General features: G+C 45.0%; 1 protein-coding gene across 1 annotated transcript in view; it reads right to left on the bottom strand.

Annotated features, from left to right (window-relative positions):
- Positions 1-5689: 5689 nt before the first annotated feature.
- LOC144489903 (cullin-4A-like) overlaps positions 5690-21904 on the bottom strand; it is a 32831-nt gene continuing 16616 nt past the window's right edge. Inside the window, exons 6-8 of the mRNA XM_078207736.1 lie at positions 13165-13232; positions 11912-12030; positions 5690-5882 (exon numbers count right to left, since the gene is read on the bottom strand). Coding sequence (XP_078063862.1) covers positions 13209-13232 — 24 coding nt within the window. The 3' untranslated portion in view covers positions 5690-5882; positions 11912-12030; positions 13165-13208. The remainder of the gene's footprint in view (positions 5883-11911; positions 12031-13164; positions 13233-21904) is intronic.

The raw sequence follows: 21904 nt of genomic DNA, 5'->3' as shown, positions 1-21904 counted from the left end.
TATATAGACAGTAGCTTTAGGGAGATAGTTACACCCAAGCAGCAGAGCACAGGAAATTGGGTTACTGTAAGGAGAGGAAATGGCAGTGTGAACGGACAGGCAGAGCAGGGTTCCCCTGTGGACATACCCCTCCACAACAGGTATACTGAATTGGATACTGTTGTGGGAGATGCTTTACCTGGGACAAGCTGCGACAGCCGGAACTCTGATACTGAGTCTGGTTCTACAGCGCAAAAGGGTGGGAGGAAGAAGAGGAGAGCAGTAGTGATAGGGGACTCAATGGTCAGAGGTACGGACAGGAGGTTCTGTGGTTGGGACAGAGACTCCCGCATGGTTTGTTGCCTCCCAGGTGCCAAGGTCAGCGATGTCTCTGATCGCGTGCACAGCGTTCTAAAATGGGAAGGTGATCAGCCAGATGTCGTGGTACACATCGGTACCAATGACGTGGGAAGGAAGAGTGAGGAGGTCCGAAAGAGTGAGTACAAAGAGCTTGGAAGGAAGTTAAAAAGCAGGACCCCGAGGGTAGTAATCTCAGGATTGCTACCTGAGCCACGTGCCAGTGAGGGCAGGAGTAGGATGCTTGGGCGGATGAACACGTGGCTGAGGAACTACCCTGAGGGGGCAGGGTTTCCAATTCTTGGATCATTGGGACCTCTTCTGGGGCAGGTGGGACCTGTACAAGAGAGACGGGTTACACCTAAACTACAAGGGGACCAATATACTTGCAGGGAGATTTGCTAGTGTTATTGGGGAGCGTTTAAACTAGATTTGCAGAGGGCTGGGAACCAGAGTGCCAGAGCAGATAGTGGAGCAGGGGTCAAAAGACAGGTTAGTTCAAGCAAAATCACAAATGGAAGGGTTGAGTGTGGTGGAAATAATCTTTTGAGGTGTGTCTATTTCAATGCCAGGAGTATTGTGGGGAAGGCAGATGAGCTGAAGGCGTGGATAGACACATGGAAATATGACATTAGCCATTAGTGAAACTTGGCTATAGGAGGGGCAGGACTGGCAGCTCAATGTTCCAGGGTTCCAATGTTTGAGGCGGGATAGAGGCAGAGGGATAAAAGGTGGGGGGGTGGCATTGTTGGTCAGGGAAAATGTTACAGCAGTACTCAGGCAGGATAGATTAGGGAGCTTGTCTACAGAGGCCCTATGGGTGGAGCTGAGAAACAGGAAAGGTATGACCACATTAATGGGCTTGTATTATAGACCACCCAATAGTCAGCGAGAATTGGAGGAGCAAATCAGCGGAGAGATAGCTGACAACTGCAAGAAACACAAAGTTGTGATAGTAGGGGATTTTAATTTTCCACATATAGATTGGGACTCGCATACTGTTAAAGGTTTAGACGGGGTAGAGTTTGTAAAATGTGTTCAGGAGAATTTTCTACATCAGTATATAGAGGTGCCAACTAGAGAGGATGCGATATTGGATCTCCTATTGGGAAATGAGTTAGGGCAGGTGATGGATGTGAGTGTGAGGGAACACTTTGGATCCAGTGATCATAATGCCATTAGTTTCAACCTGATCATGGATAAGGATAGATCTGGTCCTCGGGTTGAAGTTCTGAACTGGAAAAAGGACAAATTTGATGAAATGAGGAGGGATCTGGGAAGTGTGGATTGGCACAGGCTGTTCTCTGGTAAGGATGTAAATGGAAAGTGGGAGGCCTTCAAAGGAGAAATTTTGAGAGTGCAGAGTTTGTTTGTTCTTGTCAGGATTAAAGGCAAAGTAAATAGGAATAAGGAACCTTGGTTCTCGAGGGAGATTGTAACACTGATTAAGAGGAAGAGAGAGTTGTATAAAATGTACAGGCAGCAAGGAACAGGTCAGATGCTCGAAGAGTATAAAAAGTGCAAGAAGCTACTTAAGAGGGAAATCAGGAGGGCTAAAAGAAGACATGAGGTTGCTTTGGCAGACAGAGTGAAGGAAAATCCAAAGAGCTTCTATAGGTATGTTAGGAGCAAAAGGATAGTGAGGGATAAAATTGGTCCTCTTGAAGACCAGAGTGGTAGACTGTGTATGGAACCAAAAGAGATGGGGGAGATACTAAATGGTTTTTTTTGCATCCGTATTTACTGAGGAAACGGGCATGGAGTCTACGGAAATAGGGCAAACTGGTAGGGAGGTCATGGAACCTTTACAGATTAAAGGGGAGGAGGTGCTCGCTGTCTTGAGGCAAATCAGAGTGGATAAATCCCCAGGACCGGACAGGGTATTCCCACGGACCTTGAGGGAAGCTAGTGTTGAATTTGCAGGGGCCCTGGCAGACATATTTAAAATGTCAGTATTCACGGGGGAGGTGCCGGATGATTGGAGGGTGGCTCATGTTGTTCCGTTGTTTAAAAAAGGTTCCAAAAGAAATCCGGGAAATTATAGGCCAGTACGTTTGACGTCGGTGGTGGGCAAGTTATTGGAAGGTGTGATAAGGGATAGGATCTACAAATATTTGGATAGACAGGGACTTATTAGGGAGAGTCAACATGGCTTTGTGCGTGGTAGGTCATGTTTGACCAATCTATTAGAGTTTTTCGAGGAGGTTACCAGGAAAGTGGATGAAGGGAAGGCGGTGGGTGTTGTCTACCTGGATTTCAGCAAGGCCTTTGACAAGGTCCCTCATGGGAGGTTAGTTAGGAAGGTTCAGTCGCTAGGTACACATGGGGAGGTAGTAAATTGGATTAGACACTGGCTCAATGGAAGAAGCCAGAGAGTGGTTGTGGAGGATTGCTTCTCTGAGTGGAGGCCTGTGACTAGTGGTGTGCCGCAGGGATCGGTGTTGGGTCCATTGTTGTTTGTCATCTATATCAATGATCTGGATGATAATGTGGTAAATTGGATCAGCAAGTTTGCTGATGATACAAAGATTGGAGGTGTAGTGGACAGTGAGGAAGGTTTTCAAAGCTTGCAGAGGGATTTGGACCAACTAGAAAAATGGGCTAAAAAATGGCAAATGGAATTTAACGCAGACAAGTGTGAGATATTGCACTTTGGAAGGACAAACCAAAGGAGAACGTACAGGGTAAATGGTAGGACTCTGAAGAGTGCAGTTGAACAGAGGGATCTGGGAATACAGGTACAGAATTCCCTAAAAGTGACGTCACAGGTAGATAGGGTCGTAAAGAGTGCCTTTGGTACATTGGCCTTTATAAATCGGAGTATCGAGTATAAAAGTTGGAGTGTTATGGTAAGGTTATATAAGGCATTGGTGAGGCCGAATTTGGAGTATTGTGTACAGTTTTGGTCACCTAGTTACAGGAAGGATGTAAATAAGGTTGAAAGAGTGCAGAGAAGGTTCACAAGGATGTTGCCGGGACTTGAGAAGCTGAGTTACAGAGAGAGATTGAATAGGTTGGGACTTTATTCCCTGGAGCGTAGAAGATTGAGGGGAGATTTGATAGAGGTGTATAAGATTTTGATGGGTATAGATAGAGTGAATGCAAGCAGGCTTTTTCCGCTGAGGCTAGGGGAGAAAAAAACCAGAGGGCATGGGTTAAGGGTGAAAGGAGAAAAGTTTAAAGGGAATATTAGGGGGGGCTTCTTCACGCAGAGAGTGGTGGGAGTGTGGAATGAGCTGCCGGATAAAGTGGTCAATGCACTTTTAACATTTAAGAAAAACTTGGACGGGTTCATGGATGAGAGGGGTGTGCAGGGATATGGTCCAAGTGCAGGTCAGTGGGACGAGGCAAAAAATGGTTCGGCACAGACAAGAAGGGCCAAAAGGCCTGTTTCTGAGCTGTAATTTTCTATGGTTCTAAGTGGATCAGGTGGTCAAGAAGGCATATGGCATGCTTCATCGGCCAGGACATAGGGTATAAAAATTGGCAAGTCATGTTGCAGCTGTTTAGAACTCCCATTAGGCCACATTCGGAATATTGCATATAGTTCTGGTAGCCACGTTACTAGAAGGCTTTGGAGAGGGTATAGAAAAGGTATACCAGGATGTTGCCTGGTTTGGAGGTTATTAGCTATGAGGAGATATTGGACAAACTTGGTTTGTTTTCACTTGAATGTCAGAGGCTGAGGGGCGACCTGATAGAAGTTTACAAAATTATGAGAGGCATGGATAGTCGGAGTCTTTTTCCCAGGGTAGAAATGTCAATTACTAGGGGACATAGATTTAAAGGTAAAGGGGGGAAAGTTTAAAGGAAATGTAAGAGGCAAGTTTTTTTTTTACACAGAGGCTGGTGAGTGCTTGGAATGCACTGCCAGAGGAAGTGGCAGAAGCAGATACAAAGCAATGTTTAAGAGGCATCTTGAAGATAGAAGAATGGGCAGGGAATAGAGAGATACAGTCCACATAGAGACAAAAGATCTTTAGTTTAGAAAGGCGTCATGTGTCAGCACAGGCTTGGTGGGCCGAAGGGTCTGTTACTGTGCTGTGCTGTCCTTTGTAAATGGGAGAACCCTTATTTCTAAACTGTGTGCTCTAGTTCTACACTTTGCCCACAAGGGGAAACTTCCTCCCAGCATCTACCCTATCGAGCCCCCTCAGAATCATATATGTTTCAAAACGATCACCTCTCAGTCTTCTAAACTCCAATGAGAATAGGCCTAAACAACCAAAACATACAGGAGATTGGAAAAGATTGACAACAAATTGTAAGACCTGAAAAAGAGCATGGCAGTAAGTATGGTATATACAAACGACTTTAAAGTATAAAGATACAGACATGCTAAAATTGAGGACATTGATAAGTGCCATTTTAAGGTTTTTTTATATTTATTTTTTCACCGTTAGAGGGTGTTACTGACTAGGCTAGCATTTATTGCTCACCTCCAACTGCCCTTGAGAAAAGTAAGCTAATAAGCAAAGATCACCACAAGTTGAAGAAATACGGACATATAGTAGCATGCAGGAAAACAGGTGGTGCTTTCCACCCTCACCTGCTGCAAGGTGACACTTCTAAGAGTATGTCCCAAGATTGACTGGCCTCAAATTCAGGGAAAGGGAAAACAGAGCAGAACCAACAAAAAAAAAAGCACTGGCCCATCCTGCATTGCTACTCAGATTTTCTGTTTGATATTAATAAGTGTTCCCAAGTAGTCAACATGATACTGAGTGTTCTACTTACTGAAGTGGACACCAGTTTCAGGGAACGGTCAGGATTTTAAACATGGTGGGTTGTGGACCTTCTGACTCCCTTAACCCGGGTGGGGTAGCAATATGTGATGACGGAGATGTTCTTCTCGAGCTGGTACCAGAACCTGGAGTTGGGCCCTGTGCCCTCAGATTAAAGGAGCCCCATTTTGAATGAATGGCCCATCTGATAGATGGAGACAAGGGAACAGAGCACAATGCATGGCTGAGGTAAGAGTGGACTTTTAATTAGGAAAACAAAAACTGGTTCACCAATATCCTTTGGACAAGCACATTGTCATTTGTACCTAGTATGGCTTACATGTGACCCATTCCCCCAATGAGGGATTGACATTGATAAGCAACAAAGGTGACTCGAGGTGCTGTGATGAAAGGTGGAAATCAGTATTGGAGAATGGTTCCATATACAACTGGGAGGTTCAAACCAGCATTGGAAATCTATATTGGACAAATAATATTAATATAGTTCAAAATTAAGTTCTGCAAACAGGTTTATCATACAGGAATACCACTGGGAAATTCTGCACCAGTTTTTATTCATCTTTAGAATTGTTAAATACGTCATGCTCCAAATGAAGAGATCAGCCTACCTATCAATTCAGCAGGCTTGTTAGGTCTCTTGTTGATAAAAGTCTCAAAAGCTTCCTTCATTGTATTGACGAACTTCTCATTTTTCACAAAGCATACTTCAATGACATGATCTACTTTATCTTTGAAGTCTAGCAGTTCCTCAACCATCGTCTTGTCCTTTTCAGGATTAACTACCATTGTAGTGCCAAACATCTGGAAAATAAACATCACTTTCTATCAGAAAAGTGGCTCACGTCAGGAGAGAAGAAAAAGACACTGCCTCAACAATAACAATCTGTATTAGTGTAGTATTTTTAATGTACTGAAACGGGCCGAAGGGCCTGTTCCTGTGCTATAATTTTCTTTGTCCTTTTAGGATGGAAATAGAGGATATGGTCCCCGGAAGGGTAGGGAGCTTTAGTTCAGTTGGGCAGCATGGTCGGTACAGGCTTGGAGGACCGAAGGGCCTGTTCCTGTGCTGTAATTTTCTTTGTTCTTTGTCTCAAGGCGATTCACAGAAGTATTTTCAAACAACATTTGACACCAAGCCACTCAGGCAAACGGTCAAAATCTTGTTCAAAAGAGACATGCTTTAAAGAGCGTCTTAGAGGAGGAAAGTTGGCTAGAGAGATTTAGGGAGGGAAACAAGAAAAAGTGTTCTCGGTTTTAGAATTGGTGCTTCAAACCCTGTAGCAACAACAACTTTAACATAAGAAAACACCCAAAGGTTTCTACGGAGCATTAACAACATATGACACAGACACACAAAAAGATATTAGGACAGTTGACAAAAGCTTGGTCAAAAAGGTAGGTTTCAAGAAATATCTTAAAGGAGAAAAATGAGTTAAGAGGGATAGAGAGGGGGAAGAGTGGAATTAGGGCTTAGGGCATAGATAACTGAAGGACAACAATGGTGAAACAATTATAATTGGGGATGCTCAGGAGTCCAGAATTAGGTGGTTGCAGATGTCTCGGATTTCTCTTCCAGTCCCAAAACCCTCCAAGTTAGGGAGGAGCAAAGGCCATAGAGAGATAAACAAGGATAAGAATTTCACAAACAAAACACTGTTTGAGTGGGAGGGTCAATGTAACTCGGTATGAATTGGGGTGATATAGAAACGTGATTTGGTGCGAGTTAAGACTTGGGCAGCAAAATTTTGGATGACCTTGAAGAAGGGAAAGGGTTAATTTTTTTGTATTCAATGTATTTTGTACCTAAAGGGTTAATGGATTTTGTACCTAGAATGTATCACAAACATAACCCTTCATTGTGGCTCAGGTTTATACTGCTTTTGACATTAATACAAGTTATTCATTGTTTATGCTGCTTCTGACATTAATACCAGTTAACTTTTATTCTTATAACAATAGATAGTCAAGTGTAAATGTGAATGTATTTGTGAAGTCTTACCTTTCCTACAAGTTTGTGTGGGTTTGCGGAAGGGAAGCAATTCCATGATGTGGAGCGCGATATCGGCTGTTTGAAGAGGAACTCCCACTGGGGCAGCTGGAAGAGTGCCGGAACTTTAAAGGGAAACCGCGGGAAGAACAGGAAACAGAAGACCTGCGCTTCGTGAGCTGAGAATGCCAGATACACTGGTTTATGGTCAGAAGCTATAAATGTATTTTTAGTTTGTAACTGGTCTGAGGCTTGCTTTGTGACCAGAGCTATATTTTTGATTTGTAGCTGGTCTGGAAGCTTGCTTCGTGACCAGCAGTTGTGAATTGTATGTTTGGGTCGTGACTGGTCTGGGGTTGATTTGTGACCAGTATTAGAACATAGAACATAGAACATTACAGCGCAGAACAGGCCCTTCGGCCCACGACGTTGCACCGACCAGTTAAAAAAAAAAAAAACTGTGACCCTCCAACCTAAACCAATTTCTTTTCGTCCATGAACCTATCTACGGATCTCTTAAACGCCCCCAAACTAGGCGCATTTACTACTGATGCTGGCAGGGCATTCCAATCCCTCACCACCCTCTGGGTAAAGAACCTACCCCTGACATCGGTTCTATAACTACCCCCCCTCAATTTAAAGCCATGCCCCCTCGTGCTGGATTTCTCCATCAGAGGAAAAAGGCTATCACTATCCACCCTATCTAAACCTCTAATCATCTTATATGTTTCAATAAGATCCCCTCTTAGCCGCCGCCTTTCCAGCGAAAACAATCCCAAATCCCTCAGCCTCTCCTCATAGGATCTCCCCTCCATACCAGGCAACATCCTGGTAAACCTCCTCTGCACCCTCTCCAAAGCCTCCACATCCTTCCTGTAATGTGGGGACCAGAACTGCACACAGTACTCAAGTGCGGCCGCACCAGAGTTGTGTACAGTTGCAACATAACGCTACGACTCCTAAATTCAATCCCCCTACCAATAAACGCCAAGACACCATATGCCTTCTTAACAACCTTATCTACTTGATTCCCAACTTTCAGGGATCTATGCACACATACACCTAGATCCCTCTGCTCCTCCACACTATTCAAAGTCCTCCCGTTAGCCCTATACTCAACACATCTGTTATTCCTACCAAAGTGAATTACCTCACACTTCTCCGCATTAAACTCCATCCGCCACCTCTCGGCCCAACTTTGCAACCTGTCTAAGTCTTCCTGCAAACTACGACACCCTTCCTCACTGTCTACCACACCACCGACTTTGGTGTCATCAGCAAATTTGCTAATCCACCCAACTATACCCTCATCCAGATCATTAATAAATATTACAAACAGCAGTGGCCCCAAAACAGATCCCTGAGGTACACCACTTGTAACCGCACTCCATGATGAATATTTACTATCAACCACCACCCTCTGTTTCCTATCCGCTAGCCAATTCCTGATCCAATTTCCTAGATCACCCCCAATCCCATATTTATTAGAAAGTCATGAAGTATTAGAAGTCATGCTGTATATATGTCCCCACTTTTCTGTGTTCAGGGAGAACTTTGGCTTCCGCTTTCAAGGGGTCAAGTTCTCCCGCAAGCTTGTGTAAAGCCTACTCTATTTTGACTCATAACAGTCTCAAGAGGTATTTTTTACCTACTACAACCTCAATTTTATAGAGGGTAAAATGTGGGAGGGCAGTTTAAAATAAAGTTTAAAGGTACCAAAAACATAACCAAAAGCTTCAGCAATAGGTGAACTGGGACAGGGGGGAATCAGACAATGTTCTGGGGCTGGAAAGAGGCAGGCATAGTGATGTTTCAGATATACTGCCAAGCTCATCCTGGGTGAGGTCAGGACACCCCCCCCCCCCCCGCCCTCTCCGACAGGGAGCTCCGGACACCCCCGCCCCCTCTCCGGGTCCAGGCACTCCTATCATTGAGGGCACCTGGCCACACTTCCTGCTGAACAGCTGTGCAAGGTGGAAGGAGCCAAAGTATGAAGAAAAGTGAATTAAAATGCAAACTTCCTCTTTCTCCTTTAGGTGAAGAAAGCAAACTATTGAGTTCAATTGCAATTTGCCACCTGAGATAGCATGTTGTCTCATCATTTATAACAATACCATATCTGATCTAGAAATACTTTTCCAATATTTCACTCCTGCTTTTAAACCTGATCTAGATATCTCAAATCTGTCACTAATATTTCATTGGATAAGAATCCTGATCACATGGGCTGAAGATCCTCTATACAGATGACATGTATTATCCAGCACAACATAGAACTAGCACAACTTTTACAACACTGATGGGGTCAGTGTCCTCAAAAGTCCAAAGATGTGCAAGTCTAGTGACCACAATATGGTCGAATTTCTGATTCAGATGGAAGAGGAGAAAGTTTGGTCCCAAACCAGTGTCCTCTGTTTGAACAGAGGGAAATATGATAGGATGAGGGATGAATTGGCTAAGGTAGACTGGGAGAGCAGGCTGGCAGGTAGGATAGCTGAGGAACAGTGGAGGATTTTTAAGGAGATCCTTTTCAGTTCTCAGCAAAAATATATTCCAGCAAAAAACAAGGATTGTAAGAAAAGGGAGAACCAGCCGTGGATAACGAAGGAAATAAAGGAGAGTATTAAAATAAAAACAGCTGCGTACAGAGTGGCCAAAAATAGTGGAGAAACAAGTGATTGGGAAAAATTTAAGAAACAACAAAGAGAGACTAAGAAAGCGATAAAGAAAGGAAGGATAGACTATGAAGCTAGGCTAGCAATTAATATAAAAAATGATAGTAAAAGTTTTTATAAATATATAAAAAGGAATAGAGTGGCTAGAGTGAATGTTGGACCCTTGGAGGACGAGAGGGGGGAGTTAATAGTGGGAAATGAGGATATGGCTGAGTCTTTAAATAAGTTTTTTGTGTCGGTCTTCACGGTGGAGGACACAAATAGTTTGCCAAATATTAACGATAGAGGGTTGGCAGCAGGAGAAATACTTAATACAATTAATGTTACCAGAGAGGCAGTGCTGGGTGGACTAATGGGACTGAAGGTGGACAAGTCCCCGGGTCCGGATGGAATGCATCCCAGGGTATTGAAAGAAATGTCAGAGGTAATAGTGGATGCGTTAGTGATTATTTATCAAAACTCGTTGCATTCTGGGGTAGTGCCGGTTGATTGGAAAACGGCTAATGTTACGCCGCTGTTTAAAAAAGGAAGGAGACAAAAGGCGGGTAACTATAGGCCGGTCAGCTTAACGTCTGTAGTAGGGAAAATGCTGGAATCCATTATTAAAGAGGAGATAGCAGGGCATCTGGATAGAAATGGTTCGATCAATCAGATGCAGCATGGATTCATGAGGGGAAAGTCGTGCTTGACGAACATGTTGGATTTTTATGAAGATGTGACTAGGGCGGTTGATGGAGGAGAACCGGTGGATGCGGTGTTTTTGGATTTCCAAAAGGCGTTTGATAAGGTGCCCCATAAAAGGCTGCTGAAGAAGATTAGGGCACACGGAGTTGGGGGTAGTGTGTTAAAGTGGATTGGGGACTGGCTATCCGACAGGAAGCAAAGAGTCGGAATAAATGGGTGTTTTTCCGGTTGGAGGAAGGTAACTAGTGGCGTGCCGCAGGGATCGGTACTCGGGCCGCAACTATTTACCATTTATATAGATGATCTGGAGGAGGGGACGGAGTGTAGGGTAACGAAATTTGCAGACGACACAAAGATAAGTGGAAAAGTGAATCGTGTGGAGGACGGAGAAGATCTGCAGAGAGATTTGGACAGGCTGAGTGAGTGGGCGAGGATATGGCAAATGGAGTATAACGTTGAGAAATGCGAGGTTATACACTTTGGAGGAAATAATAACAAATGGGATTACTATCTCAATGGAAACAAATTAAAACATGCTACCGTGCAAAGGGACCTGGGGGTCCTTGTGCATGAGACGCAAAAGCCCAGTCTGCAGGTACAACAGGTGATCAAGAAGGCAAATGGGATGTTGGCCTATATTGCGAGGGGGATAGAATATAAAAGCAGGGATGTCTTGATGCACCTGTACAGGGCATTGGTGAGGCCGCAGCTGGAATACTGTGTGCAGTATTGGTCCCCTTATATGAGGAAGGATATATTGGCATTGGAGGGAGTGCAGAGAAGGTTCACCAGGTTGATACCGGAGATGAGGGGTTTGGATTATGAGGAGAGGCTGAGGAGATTGGGTTTGTACTCGTTGGAGTTTAGAAGGATGAGGGGGGATCTTATGGAGACTTATGAGATAATGCGGGGGCTGGATAGGGTGGAGGCGGAGAGATTCTTTCCACTTAGTAAGGAAGTTAAAACTAGAGGACACAGCCTCAAAATAAAGGGGGGTCGGTTTAAGACAGAGTTGAGGAGGAACTTCTTCTCCCAGAGGGTGGTGAATCTCTGGAATTCTCTGCCCACTGAGGTGGTGGAGGCTACCTCGCTGAATATGTTTAAAGCGCGGATGGATGGATTCCTGATCGGTAAGGGAATTAAGGGTTATGGGGATCAGGCGGGTAAGTGGTACTGATCCACGTCAGATCAGCCATGATCTTATTGAATGGCAGGGCAGGCTCGAGGGGCTAGATGGCCTACTCCTGCTCCTATTTCTTATGTTCTTAAGTTCGGTGGATTGGCCATGATAAATTGCCCCTTAGTGTCCCAATGTGTATAGGTTTGTGGGATTAATGGGGTAAATGTGTGGAGTTACAGGGATCGGGAAGGGGGTAGGTCATCTGTCAGAGAGTTGGTGCAGACTTGATGGACTGAATGGCTTCCTTCTGCACAGTAGGGATTCTATGAAAAGGATCAATTCACTTGATTTTTTGAAGAAATACCTTGATATATTCATTCCAATGCTGCAAAAGAACCTGCAGACCACCTTTAACCCTGCTGAACAGCTGGTAAAGAAGAGTGAGGTCAGTTATTCTGTTTTCATCTAGTAGATGATTGAGACCTGGAACAATAAACAAATGAAACAAGGTAAAACTGCCAACTATTACCTCAACAACATCACGAGCACTGCTCAATTCACAAAATGTCCCTGGGAAGCACAGGCACCAAGCTAAAGGACAGAAAAGGACAGGAGACCAGAAAGCTTTGGGTGAGTTTTAAGGAAGCTCTTAAAAAGGAATATTTCCAAAGATGTGCGGGTTAGGTTGATTGACCATGCTAAATTGCCCTTTAGTGTCAGGGGGATTAGCAGGGTAAATACGTGGGATTACGAAGGTAGGGCCTGAGTGGGTTTATTGTTGGTTCAGGCTCAATGGGCCGAATGGCTTCCTTCTGCATAGTAGAAATTCTAAGGGAAGGAGATGGCAAGGCAGAATTTATTCAGGGGATTCCAAAACGAAGGCTGCCGAAGGTACAGCTCTGCCAACATTGGGTAAAATAGTCCATTTGCCCGAGATTGTAGTGGTGGACGAGATAGGGAGAGGCAAGGCTCTGGTGAGATTTAAACACAAGGATGAGAATTATAAAGTTATAATATGGGGGGGGGTGGCCAGGAGTCAAACTTGTGTGGGACGTGATAAAGTGAGCAAGAGCTTTGGAATAGTTGGCATTCATGGGGAATGGCAGATGGGAGGCTTTAGGGTTTTGGCAGCAGACAAATGCAGGTAAAGGCAAGGCTGACAATATCAAAGAGATGAACGCACATGGTCCTTACAGTGTACAGGATATGGCGTTGGACAATAGTGAGATGGTGAATGGTGAACACTTTGGTTCAGTCATGGAGAGTGGCCAGGGTCAGTATTCAGAGCACAGCACAGGAACAAAAATGGAAACAATCACATTTTGACAGTGGTGTTCCATAGATAGGTGAAGATACATCGCTGATATACAAGAATGTGGCTGATCACCAAGTCCATCGTTATCAATAAAAAGCATAACAGGAAGCCTGGAGGATTACAAACCTCCACAATAAATCACAGCAAAAGAATGAAAAGCAATGCCAGCGTGGGGCCATTTCATTATAGTGCAGGAAGCGTCCAGGGTCAGGCAGTCAGATCTAAGTACAGCACAAGGCCAGCAGCTGTTTAATGGACAATGACAAGACTCAAACTAAAAAGGTCATTGATTGTATTTTTACCTTTCTGAAGAATAGCTGTCAGATGTTCACCAAGAAGTTGCTTCTCAACACTGACAATCAACCATTTTCTGTAAATCACAAATGTATCCAACTATTCATTTTGAAAATGTACAATCCCCTCCCTACCAATAAAAAAGACAATAAATACAGGGAATAAGAAAATGGTAAAAAGTTCCAGACAAGCCTCATATAACACACACCAATAAACTGGCTTCACTGAAAGTACTGCAGACAGATGGAGCACATGAACCAAGGATCGAGACCCAACCCAGTCAAACTGTTCAACAGCAATGAAAAAAATAGGCATCAAATCAAAACAAGGGCAAAGGAGGACAACAGGCAGTGGGAATCATATTTTGCAAGGAGCCTTGTTTAACAGGAATCTGAATAAGAGAAACAGCCTGTGCACAGACTCAACTCAATTTTCGCTGGTCACTAGAAAATAACAAGTTCGAGATTACATGGACCGTTTTCTTGGATTGCATTGAGCCATGACAGTGCTTTGGCAGAGAAAGGAAAAGGAAATGAAGATCCACAGGTAGGGAGCAGGGGAAGACAGACAGTGGCTGGGATTCTCCCAAAAACGTTCTAAGTGTCGAATTCACAGGAAAACTGGAGTAAATCACGCTGGATTTTTCAGTGGGAATTCGCACTAGAATCTCCCACACTCTGCAATGCAGAGACCACCAGCATGAATATCAATAGATTTCAGGAAGCGGGGCCTATTCCTACCCAGGAGGCTGACAGTTCCAACCCCCCCACCGCACCCCCCCTCCCCCCCCCCGCCCCCCCCAACCTCCAGCCCGCCCCAAATGCTGGCCTCCAGCCTGCCCCGACAGATCCTAATGCAGAGTGGCAGTGGGACCCTCCACTCCCACCGATCGCCCCCAGGCCATGCCCCACCCCCTTGGCACAGCCCCATGCCTGATGGGCAGTGCCAAGGTGCCCTGAGCATGGGCACTTTGCCCCTTGGGCAGTGCTGGGGGCATAGACTGACACTGCCAGGGTGCCCATGCCCAGGAGGCACCAACCCCCATCACCTGACCCCTTGATGGGCCCCGATTGCCCCCATTCACTCCAGCAGGGTCGTCCCGCTAGTTCCCCGGAAGTGGGGAGCTAGTCTGAACCCCGCTGGAGTGAAATACTCCTAGCGGGGTGGGAGAATTCAGTCCCGGGCCCGCTAATAGCATTTAAATAGTATGTTAAATATTATTTAAATACTAACCCCACCTCCCAGCCAAAATCCAGGCCTGGGATTTGCAAGCACGGTACGAACGCTTGCGGGAATCCCATGAATTGGCGGATATGGGATTCTTCTGGCCCACTTCACTGAAAAAATAGCGCAGTGGGATGGGAGAATCACCCCCAGTATCTTCAATCTTGAAACATGAGGAATGCATCAGCCTAGCACAAATGCAACATCAAGGATCTAACACGGCCAACCAGCACATGGAGCCCAGATCTCTCTTTTCAATATTTATTCACTCATGGGATATGGGCGCCGCTGGCTAAACTAGCATTTATTGCCCAACTCCAACCGTCTTTGAGAAGCTGGTGGTGAGCTGCCTTCCTGAATTGCTGCAGTCCATATGGCGTAGGTACACACACAATACTGTTAGGGATGGAGTTCCAGGACTGTTACTGGACAGTCGGTCCATGTGGCGTAAGTACACCCACAGTGCTGTTAGGGAGGGAGTTCTGGAATTTGACCCAAAAGGCAAACTGATAGGCCAGAAAGGAACAAGCACTGGTCTTGTGACCAGAATGTGGGAAACAATGATCCACACTTCAACACACATTTTCAATATTAAAAACAACAGAAGTAATTGAATAAACTCGTATTTTTTTTAATAAACTCGTGCTGTCTGGGGCTGGAGTGGGAGCAGGTACGATTGCAGCATTAACGGGGCAACTTGATGAATACATGAATAGGATGGGAATGGAAAGATATGGACTCTAAGTGCATACAGTTTTAGTTTAGATAGGCATCATGACGCAGGCTTGGAGGGCCGAAGGGCCTGTTCCTGTGCTGTACCTTTCCTTGTTCTTTTTTGTTCTAATGAACAGCACTTATGATTGAATAGCACTGCACAGCATGCTGTTACTCTCAGTCCAAGCTGTCATTTATAAATCCGTTACGATATAATGATCAGATCCTTCACTTTGATTATATTCCCAAAGTTGTTGGAATGTAACCGGTGACAGCTTTGTAGTGGATGTGATGTGACCAATGGCAACAAGATGCAAGGGTCAGCTGACCCAGTAAACCATGGAACCAAATTGCAGAATGATGTAATAGTCAGTCGACTCACTATTAGTTAGAACCTGTGTAGAATTGTGGGGAGCTTGGATTGGCCCAGGGCGAACCTCGAGTTTGGAGTAATTTCTTTATTAAACCCTTTCTTTGATTTATAAGTTGGAGTAAGTTTTGTTCTATTTTTATTGTCTGCATTTGAAGAGTTACTTCTGATGTCACCTTTGTTTCATCCGCATTTTTTCACGGACAAATCAGCATTGTTTAAACTGCAAGAATAAAAGAAATAAGAGTAGACCACAGGGCCCATCGAGTCTGCTCCCTGACTGGTCGACTGATCTTGGGTTTCAACTCCAATTTCCCACCTGCTCCATATATCTTCACCCTTGGGCAGCGGAGAGCATTGGACCAGCGAGGGACACGCTTCACCTGCACAGTTAGACAACAGAGCATGGGTTCAAGTCCCCCACATCTTTGGGCAGCAGAGAGCACTGGGGCCAACTTGGGAGGGGGGGGTGCGTGTGTCCCGCCAGGGACCAGTGCGGGGGGGAGGGGGAGAGGGGCGCATCCCGCCAGGGACCAGCGCACGGGGGGGGCACCCCGCCGGGGACCAGCAGGTGGGGGAGGGGGGGGGCATGGGTGGGGAGGAGAGGGGGTGCCCCACCATGGACCAGTTGGGGGGAGTATGCTAAATTGTGCCTTAGTGTCAGGGGGATTACCAGGGTAAATGCATGGGCTTACAGGGATAGGGCCTGGGTATGATTGTTTCCGGATCAGACTCAATGGGCCGAAAGGCCTCCTTCTGCACTGTAGGGATTCTATGATTCTAGGCAGTAGATTAAAAAGCAGGACCTTTAAGGTTGTAATCTCTGGATTACTCCCAGTGCGACATGCTAGCCAGTATAGAAACAGGAAAATAGGGAAGATGAATGCATTGCTCAACAGTTGGTGCAGCAGAGAGGGTTTTAGATTCCTGGATCACTGGGATTGTTTCTGGGGAAGTTGGGACATAAGAACATAAAAAATAGGAACAGGAGTAGGCCATCTAGCCCCTCGAGCCTGCCCCGCCATTCAATAAGATCATGGCTGATCTGAAGTGGATCAGTTCCACTTACCCGCCTGATCCCTATAACCCCTAATTCCCCTACCGATCAGGAATCCATCTATCCGTGACTTAAACATATTCAACGAGGTAGCCTCCACCACTTCAGTGGGCAGAAAATTCCAGAGATTCACCACCCTCTGAAAGAAGAAGTTCCTCCTCAACTCTGTCCTAAACTGACCCCCCTTTATTTTGAGGCTGTGCCCTCTCGTTCTAGCTTCCTTTCTAAGTGGAAAGAATCTCTCCACCTCTACCCTATCCAGCCCCTTCATTATCTTATAGGTCTCTATAAGATCCCCCCTCAGCCTTCTAAATTCCAACGAGTACAAACCCAATCTGCTCAGTCTCTCCTCATAATCAACACCCCTCATCTCCGGTATCAACCTGGTGAACCTTCTCTGCACTCCCTCCAAGGCCAATATATCCTTCCGCAAATAAGGGGACCAATACTGCACACAGTATTCCAGCTGCGGCCTCACCAATGCCCTGTACAGATGCAGCAAGACATCTCTGCTTTTATATTCTATCCCCCTTGCGATATAGGCCAACATCCCATCTGCCTTCTTGATCACCTGTTGCACCTGCAGACTGGGTTTTTGCGTCTCATGCACAAGGACCCCCAGGTCCCTTTGCACAGCAGCATGTTGTAATTTTTTTCCATTTAGATAATAATCCAATTTGCTATTATTTCCTCCAAAGTGAATAACCTCGCATTGGTCAACGTTATACTCCATCTGCCAGATCCTCGCCCACTCACTCAGCCTGTCCAAATCTCTCTGCAGACCTTCTACGCCCTCCACACGATTCACTTTTCCACTTATCTTTGTGTCGTCTGCAAACTTTGTTACCCTACACTCAGTCCCCTCCTCCAGATCGTCTATATAAATGGTAAATAGTTGAGGCCCCAGTACCGATCCCTGCGGCACGCCACTAGTTATCATCTGCCAACCAGAAAAGCATCCATTTATTCCGACTCTGCTTCCTGTAGGATAGTCAATCCCCAATCCACGCTAACACCCTACCCCCAACTCCGTGTGACCCAATCTTCTTCAGCAACCTTTTGTGAGGCACCTTATCAAACGCCTTTTGGAAATCCAAAAACACCGCATCCACCGGTTCCCCTCCGTCAACCGCACTAGTCACATCTTCATAAAAATCCAACAAGTTCGTCAAGCACGACTTTCCCCTCATGAATCCATGCTGCGTCTGCTGAATCGAACCATTCTTATCCAGATGGCCTGCTATTTCTTCTTTAATGATGGATTCCAGCATTTTCCCAACTACAGACATTAAGCTAACTGGCCTGTAGTTACCCGCCTTTTGTCTATTTCCTTTTTTAAACAGCGGCGTAACATTAGCCGTTTTCCAATCCGCCGGCACTACCCCAGAATCCAACGAATTTTGATAAATAACCACTAACGCATCCGCTATTACCTCTGACATTTCTTTCAGTACCCTGGGATGCATTCCATCCGGGCCCGGGGACTTGTCCACCTTCAGTCCCGTTAGTCTACCAAGTACTGCCTCTCTAGTAACAATAATTGTATTGAGTACCTCTCCTCCTACCAACCCTCTATCGTTAATATTCGGTAAACTATTTGTGTCTTCCACCGTGAAGACCGACACAAAAAACTTATTTAAAGTTTCAGCCATTTCCTCATTTCCCACTATTAAATCCCCCCTCTCGTCCTCCAAGGGTCCAACATTCACTCTTGCCACTCTATTCCTTTTTATATATTCGTAAAAGCTTTTACTATCATTTTTTATATTTAGAGCTAGCCTAGCTTCATAACCTATCTTTATCTTTATCGCTTTCTTAGTCGTTCTTTGTTGTTTCTTAAAGTTTTCCCAATCTTCCGATTCTCCACTATTTTTGGCCACTCTGCACACATTGGTCTTTAATTTAATACTCTCCTTAATTTCCTTCGTTATCCACGGCTGGTTATCCCTTTTCTTACAGCCCTTCTTTATCACCGGAATATATTGTTGCTGAGTACTGAAAAGGATCTCCTTAAAAATCCTCCACTGTTCCTCAGCTGTCCTACCTACCAGTCTGCTCTCCCAGTCCACCTTAGCCAATTCAGCCCTCATCCTATCGTACTTCCCTCTGTTCAAACAGAGGACACTGGTATGGGACCCTACTTTCTCCTCTTCCATTTGTACCAGAAATTCGACCATATTGTGATCACTTGACCCAAGAGGGTCCTTCACACGAACATCCTTAATTCTACCTACCACATTACCAGATGTGTACATGTAAAAATGGGACAGTCTGCACCTGAACCACATGGGGTCAACATCCTTCTGGGTAGGTTTGCCAAGAGTTTGAACTAGTTTAGTGGGGAGGGGACACAGAACATTAATAAAATAGAGAGTCATCATGCTATAGTAAAGGAAGCAAGTTAGACTGAGTTCAGCTATGTTGAGTGTCAAGACAGTAAGGCAAGACTGGATGGTCTTTTACTTTAATGCTAGGCGTATAAGGCTGGTGAGTTAAGGACGTAGATTGACACATGGAAGTGTGATATTGTTGCCATCACACAGATATGGTTGAGGAAAGGGTAGGACTGACAACTCAACATTCCAGGGTGTAGGATCTTTTGGCGAGACAGAGGAGGGTGTAAAAAGGGATGTGGTGTTGCACTTCTAATTAAAGAGTCAATTATTGCAATAAGGAGAAATGAGATCTTGGAAGGGTCTTCAAATGAGGCTTTGTGGAAAGAACTTAGCAATATAAAGGGGACAGCCACACTGCTGATAAGGTATTATAGGCCCTCAAAGAATCAGTGGGAAATAGGGGAGCCAATATGTAGACAATTCACTGAGGTGCGTAAGACTAATAATCGAGTAATTATACTAGGAGATTTCAACTTCCCCAACATAAATTCAGACAGTCATGGTGTAAAGAGTTTAGAGAGGATGGATTTCTTGAAATTGCATATGTAGAAGGCCCAACAAGGGATGGAGCAGTGCTGGATCTGGTTCTGGGGAACCAAGCCAGACAATTGCTCAATGTAGCAATGGGGGAGCATTTTAGTGATAGCAACCACAACATAGAAATCATACAAACCCTACAGTGCAGAAGGAGGCCATTCGGCCCATCGAGTCTGCCCCGACCACAATCCCACCCCACATATTTACCCGCTACTCCCTCTAACCTACGCATCCCAGGACTCTAAGGGGCAATTTTTAACCTGGCCAATCAACCTAACCCACACATCTTTGGACTGTGGGAGGAAACCGGAGCACCCGGAGGAAACCCACGCAGACACGAGAAGAATGTGCAAACTCCACACAGACAGTGACCCGAGCCGGGAATCGAACCCGGGACCCTGGAGCTGTGAAGCAGCAGTGCTAACCACTGTGCTACCGTGCCGCCCTATGGTATGGTATGGTTCAAGTTTGTTAAGGATGAGAAAGATGGCTTGCAAAAGACGGCTTTGGATTGGGGGAAAGCAGATTTTAGTACAATAAGGCAGGATCTGGCCAAAGTTGGCTGGGAACAGCTCCTCCCGTGAAAGTCTATAACGGAGCAATGGGGGGCATTCAAAAAGGAAATGGGGAAAGTACAGGTCCAGCATGTTCTCTATAGGGGGGAAAATGTAGGAGCAATAAGTTCAGGGAATTCTGGATGTCTAGGACAGTTGAGGACAACACAAGGAAGAAGAGAAAGGCCTTTAGCAAGTCCAAAGGAGGCAATTCAGCTTCAGCCCTAGAGGAATATGGGAAGTTCAAGGGGGAACTTAAGAAATTAGAAGAGCAAAAAAGGAGGCACGAAAAAGAACTTGTGAACAAGATAAGGAACAATCCTTATGGAATAATGGAACAGCATACTATTAGAATCTTGTTTTATTCCATTTGTTAATAGTTTAGTAAATTTGTTCACTGTTAGGTAAATAAATTGTTACGTGTTGATTTTAGAGAAGCAACAAGACAAGGGGGTATTTAAATCATAGAATTCCTACAATGCAGAAGGAGGCCATTCAGCCCATCAAGTCTATACCGACCACAATCCCACCCAAGCCCTATCCCCACAACCCCATGCATTTACTCGAGCTAGATCCCCTGACACTAAGGGAGAATTTGGCATGGCCAATACACCTTATCTGCACATCTTTGGACCGTAGGAGGAAACCCACGCAGACAGTGCAAAATACATTTAAGGAAAGAGGTTAACCAGAGAAAGGGCAATCTGTGGGTGAAGCTGCAGGACATTGGAAGGGTGTTAAATGAATACTCCTCATCGGTTTTCACTCAGGAAAAGGAGTACATAAGTACATAATTCAGGAAAAGTGACTGTGAGAGTTTTGAGCAGTTTGACATAGTGTTGTGAAGTTGGATAGAATAATTGTTGATTGGCGTTTGTAAAATTGTAAAATGCTAGGGAGAAAGCATTGCATGGTCCCTTTAAAAGATGGTGCTTTTTCTGAGCTTAGAGAGAACAAAAATGCAAGTACATAGAGAACCCCAAACTAAAACATTTGCATCGAAAGACCAAGCAGCAGTGTTACCAAGGCAACAGGCTTCAGGCTTTTGAATTCAGCCAATCAATTTGAATTAGGCACTTAGATACCAAGAACCTATTAAATTTAAATTTGATGGTTTTGGGAACCAAGGACCAATCCTATTGTGGGAAATACTGATCTGTCATCACAGATATAAAAAAAGGGGCAATGGGACAAAAGGAGAGAGCAACGGTCACCTGCCACAGTCTTAGGTCAAAGCACCATCTAGATAGCAAAGTTACCAAAGAAGAAAGAAGTCCAGACAGAAGAATCAACAGAGAAGGCCCAGAATATTCCGGAAGACACAAAACCTGGTTGCAATTTAGAGAGTAACTAAATTCTATATTTTTGTTAATGAGTGGGAATTGTATTTATTGGAACAGCATTCCATTAGAATCTTGTTTTATTCCGTTTGTTAATAGTTTAGTAAATTTGTTCACTGTTAGGTAAATAAATTGTTACATGTTGATTTAGAGAAGTAACAAGACAAAGGTGTATTTAATCATAGGATCACAGCGGGCAGCGTCGGGAGCGGGCAGCGGAGTGAGTGGGAAACAGCGTGAGAGCTGCAAGGGCTTTGGGTCACAGGGCTTCGGGGAAAGGGCGAAGCGGGGTAGATTTTTTCTTTTCCAATCCTATAAAGGAAAAGGGTAGCTATGAGTGATAGGCCAGTTTGTTGCTTTCGGTGTGGGATGTGGGAGTTCCTGGAAACACCTAGCCACCCGGAGGTTCACATTTGCGCCAGGTGTGTGGAACTGCAGCTCCTGAGGGACCGCGTCACGGAACTGGAGCTGCAGATTGCTGACCTTGGTCTAGTCAGGGAGAATGAGAGACAAATAGACATGAGTTATAGGGAACTAGTTACTCCGGGGCCTCAGG

This window comes from Mustelus asterias, unplaced genomic scaffold, assembly GCF_964213995.1.
Source record: "Mustelus asterias unplaced genomic scaffold, sMusAst1.hap1.1 HAP1_SCAFFOLD_2659, whole genome shotgun sequence".
Lineage (NCBI taxonomy): Eukaryota > Metazoa > Chordata > Chondrichthyes > Carcharhiniformes > Triakidae > Mustelus > Mustelus asterias.
Note: the sequence above shows the minus strand (reverse complement) of the source record. Positions and strands in the feature narration are given on the sequence as shown.